A 4,945-nucleotide genomic window follows, 5' to 3' on the forward strand; every position below is an offset into this window, starting at 1 on the left:
GGCCTCCCATACTGACATCGTACAACCAAGAAGCATTCATTTGCCAAAAAAGTAACATAAAAAAGGAGAGAGTTGAGAGTTCCCTAAAAGGCAGCATGTCCTTATACCAGCACGGACCAATGAGAGTACACAGATAAGTATCATCAAGCATCATCGGTGATAGGATTTCCATTTTTCTTGGAGGTGGGGAAGTCATTTCATCACTTTGAATCCTTGTGTGTAGAGACCATGCTGCCTTCTAGGCTTTTTTTTTTTTTTTTTTTTTTCTTTCAAACATTAAACATTGTAAAGGCTAAATTTAGGATTTAGGATAGTAGAAAAATTTTAAAAAATAGAAAAAGCGAAAAATCCGGTAAAGAAGAAGACGAGAAAACAGCTCTGACTTGTAACAGAAAAGAAACCTCTTTTTACGTTCTCTCCTTTCTTTTTTTGTTTCCTTCGTCTTCGTTTTCGGAAGCTAATGGAGCATTTTTATTCTCGTATTATATAACAGTTCGCTATAGCTATCCTCTTCTTCTTCTTCTTCTTCTTTTATAGTTTGCACAAAGAAAGCATAAAGCTCTCTCTCTCTCTCTCTCTGTTCATCTTCTTAATTGGTCTTTTTTGTTATTCTGAGTACTCAGAAAGAAGCAGAGATGATGTCTTCTTCAGCAACGGTTCGAGTCGATAAGGCGACTAGTGATCTTCTGATTGGTCCGGACTGGACTTTGAACATGGAAATATGTGATTTGATCAATTCTAGTCACTGGTAAATACAATTTTAATGAGTTTTCTCTTGTTTCTGCAATTTTTCTGTTATGTTTTAGCTGTAGTTTTCTTTTCTCTTTTAGGGTTTGTGTTTTCTCGATGTAATTCGAGCTTCTACCATGCCTTGATGTCTTAGAAACTAAAATATCATGATTCTGTTAAGTGGGTTCTCGAATTTGGAGGCTGTGAATTTTACTGAATTTTTGAATTTGTAGGGTTTAGTTGAGAAGAATACGTACTTTTTTCCATGGTGCTCAACTGATTTTCTTAAGGAAAGAAACTTTTTTTTTTCCTCACCCCCTCCCTGGCTAATTAGTTGTTTACAGTAACTAGTTTTATAGAGAGTTGTTTGTTTGGTAAGCTATTGTTCATTATTTATTTGTTACTTTGGAAGAATGAATCAGTGTTGTTTATTAGAGGCTTTGGGTTAAAATTTGATCAGGCAGGCGAAAGATGTGGTGAAAGGTCTGAAGAAACGGTTGCAGCATAAGAGCCCAAAAGTTCAATTTCTTGCTCTGACTGTACGTTTTATGGGAGCTTTACTGTATTTATCTTCACCAATACCTTTTTTTGATGGCATTCTGTTGATATGCACTTCAATCTTGCTAGTATTGATGATTAACTCATTTTTTGCCTTTCTTCAGTTAAACAATTAAATTCTTAAGGATCACTTTTTTGCTGGATATTAGTTATGAGAAGTTTATTTTTCTTTTTCAGCTCTTGGAAACCATGATAAAGAACTGTGGCGATTATGTGCACTTTCAAATTGCTGAACGGAATATTCTACAGGAGATGATCAAAATTACAAGGAAGAAGGTGAGTTTCTTAGCATTTTAGTTCGAAATCTAATACATTAATTGCATGAAAGGGAATAATCTATCTCCCACCGCCGCCCCCCCCAAAAAAAAAAAAACAATAGGGAATATAACCACCGTCGCTACGGCACGTCTGCTAGGATTTTAATGCTAGGCGTCTTTGTCAACTATTACTTTATGTTGCTTTCTTTATTTGTTTGACATGCCTTCTTTGGGGATTGAGGTTTGACAAGCCATTATATGAAATAATGAAATTTGGTGACTAGAGAAATAATTCCTTCATAGGAAACATGATTGTGAATGTGCAGAGTTTCAAATATAGATTTCTTGGTTTCTGTATAGAATGTGTAGAGTTTCAAATATGTGTATATATCATCAGTTATTTCTAACCACTTCTGTACTGGCTGTAGTCTAGATTTCTTGGTTTCCGTATAGAATGTGCAGAGTTTCAAATGTGTATATATTGGTATGTTATAGCTTAATTTAAAAACCAGACAGGACATTGAACCCTAAAGGAGTCTTCCCCCTCTTTTTCTGGTTGAACTTTTGGTTTCACCAAACCTGAGAACCTTACGAGGAAACAGGAACCGTTTAGGTTAGAATTTGAGCTATTTCCTCAGATATATGTATTTACTTGTATGTCAGCATTTTATGGGGTAATGTCATAATGCGTATCTTTTTTTTTGGAAAAAAAAAACTCTATTCATGTCTTTGTACTAACTGTATGTATTATCTATGGGCCTGAGTTTTAGGTCTCATTGATTTCATGAGGCTTCTAACCAAGCTTAGCTGCCAACCTGAATCCCTGATCAGGCCAGTGAGAGGGGGTGGTGATTGGGTTTTGGGTAAAGCCCGGTCGAACCCATGCAATCCACTTTTTTAATTCCTTTATTTTTCTATTTAGGTAAATCTGAATTTCAAAATTGGAACTCCACATTACAAAAGCATCAAGTGGCAACATTTTCATATCATTCACATAATTGCTATTTTCTAAATTTTTTATACTTTCTTTTATAATTCTTTGAAATCAGAATGGTCTAATACTTGCATCAATAAATAAAATGAGTCAATAGAGGCCTCTCATGTGAAGGTAGTTTTTTCAGCATTAGGAAGCAATATACTTCACACCCATGATGCATCTTGTATTGGATGACTGCCTTCTAACAGCAATGTAAAGATTAGAATGAGCCTCCTTGACACTTCATTATATCATTAAAAAAAAAAAAAAAAAAAACCCTAGTGCAGAAGGCTCCTGCTACTTCTGGCAAAAATAAATATGCATTCTTGATGACCAGCATGCTTACATGGGCCCACATGAAATCAGTGTGGGTTGTTGTTGCTTCCTCCCCCCACCCCCTGATCATCATGCAGTTGGTGTAAGTGGCCCTAAATCCTACAGTAAGAACTACAATTGTATATATTGATACTTAAAGCCAAGCAGGACCAAATTTATAACTCTGATATGCTGCAGTGATAATGTTTTAAACAGAAATTAATTTCGTATATATGTGTATATGTTGTCTTGGAACTTTCTTTCAATTCTCTTATTCGGTTATTAGATATTGACTTTCCTTCACATCAGACCCTTAAACCAAATTTTAACCCCCCTTTGATATAGAAAATTTCCAACTTCTGTTTTGAGTAGATTTTTGGTGATATTTCCAGACAGATATGCACGTGAGAGATAAGGTCTTGGTACTTCTAGACTCTTGGCAGGAAGCCTTTGGTGGGCCAGAGGGGAAATATCCTCAATACTACTGGGCATACGAAGAATTAAGGGTAAGCATCTGGTTCATGATCTTTAGCTTCAATTGCTTGTCCAATATTGCCTTGCTACTGCAGCCACAGTACTGGAATATGACAGTGCCGCCTTGATTTGTAATCGATTCTCTTTGTCCCTAGAAATCTTTGTCAGACATTGAAATAGTATTTTTATTAAAACCAATGCCTAGCCCCCACAAAAACCATATTCTGCAACACTTACTAGAAATAGTATTTTTATTAAAACCAGATTGGACATCGTACTGTTCTGGCCCAGTAGGCAACGAAATTGATGCAGCTTGTAACTCTTTTGTTAAGCAAATAAGGGAACAAAAGAAGTGCAAAGAAAGGGGAAAAAAGTACTGTTAATGGCCATTCATTCTAAATGAATCTGTTCAAATTATCTGAACAATCAAACCGTTGGACAGAGTCTTTCACCAAAGTCAACAGTGTTTAAGGGGATAGCAGTTCTGAGTATTTTTATGACTGTGGGGGTCTGGCAGTAGGCTTCTTAATGGTCCAACCGCAAACATATGTGAAGACTATGCTTGAAATCAACAGCTGCATTTTATGTAGTGTATCCTTTGACCTTCATACATAACTTTCAACCATACATTCTAAGGATCAAAGGATCCCTATCTAGGTCACTTGGATCAGGGTTGGCCTTGGTCAATCGAAGTGTATTTTAGCTAGGATTGGCTGATCCAGGGTAACTTCAGCTAGGATCAGCTATGATACGCTGTTCAAGACTGATGTGGGTCAGTCTGACCCCTTGATCCCTGCTATCATCTCAGATAAACATTTTCATTTGTGCACATAGTAAGTTATGGATGAAACAAACAGTAAATCCATGAAATAGTATGATCTGATAAGTATGGGATTGCATTGATTGCAGCGTTCTGGAGTACAATTTCCCGAGCGTTCCCCAAACACCACTCCAATATTTACTCCTCCCATTACACATCCAACATTTAGTCATGCTCAGGCAGGTTATGGAATGCCCAGTGATACTTCCAGAAGGCTTGATGAAGCAATGGCATCTGAAACTGAAAATTTAAGGCAAGGCTTTTAGACTTTTATCTATATAGATCATTTGTGATTAGTGTAGTTGGTTCAAATTTTATGTTTTTGTTTTCCTTCCTTTTTTAGGGCTTTTGTGTCTGTTAGTTTCTATACTTGTTTGATTGTTTCCTGGTATTTTTCAGTTCATCAAACATGGATTCCATGCAGAGTGTTATGGACCTCTTGACTGACATGCTGCAAGCATTGAACCCAAATGACCAAGTGGTATGTGCATTTATTTTCCCAACCCTGATGAGGGATCAGTTGAGACAGTAAAGTAGATTTAGATTAGGATGTGGTTTAATGGATGTGCTGTTGTTTCCATCTATGACTAAAACTTGATTTATGATCATTTCATTCGAGGGCTCATGCAACTATACTCTTCTTCTTGGAATCATAGTTTTTTGTTTCCCTGTTGTTATGTTGCAGTGTTAGCCCACGTTATTCATATAATCACTATATCTTCTGAACATAAAACAGTTCCAATTAGTTTTTTATTCCACTAGGTAATAGAGTTCTGGGCTGCACATGTAATAAAGCCATTCCTCTCCCCCCCCCCC

At 36.5% G+C, this 4,945-nt stretch overlaps 1 protein-coding gene across 2 annotated transcripts in view; it reads left to right on the forward strand.

Annotated features, from left to right (window-relative positions):
* Positions 1–352: 352 nt before the first annotated feature.
* Positions 353–4,945, forward strand: part of LOC122081733 (TOM1-like protein 6) — a 16,912-nt gene continuing 12,319 nt past the window's right edge. The window contains exons 1-7 of one of the 2 annotated variants that reach the window (XM_042648959.1): positions 353–479; positions 624–748; positions 1,190–1,268; positions 1,465–1,563; positions 3,228–3,341; positions 4,219–4,382; positions 4,529–4,610. In XM_042648959.1, the coding sequence (XP_042504893.1) occupies positions 636–748; positions 1,190–1,268; positions 1,465–1,563; positions 3,228–3,341; positions 4,219–4,382; positions 4,529–4,610 (651 nt within the window). In that variant the 5' untranslated portion in view covers positions 353–479; positions 624–635. Of the gene's footprint in view, positions 493–623; positions 749–1,189; positions 1,269–1,464; positions 1,564–3,227; positions 3,342–4,218; positions 4,383–4,528; positions 4,611–4,945 lie in introns of both variants that reach the window. The other variant, XM_042648958.1, reaches the window with a different exon arrangement.

The sequence above is a fragment of the Macadamia integrifolia genome, chromosome 6 (assembly GCF_013358625.1).
Source record: "Macadamia integrifolia cultivar HAES 741 chromosome 6, SCU_Mint_v3, whole genome shotgun sequence".
Lineage (NCBI taxonomy): Eukaryota > Viridiplantae > Streptophyta > Magnoliopsida > Proteales > Proteaceae > Macadamia > Macadamia integrifolia.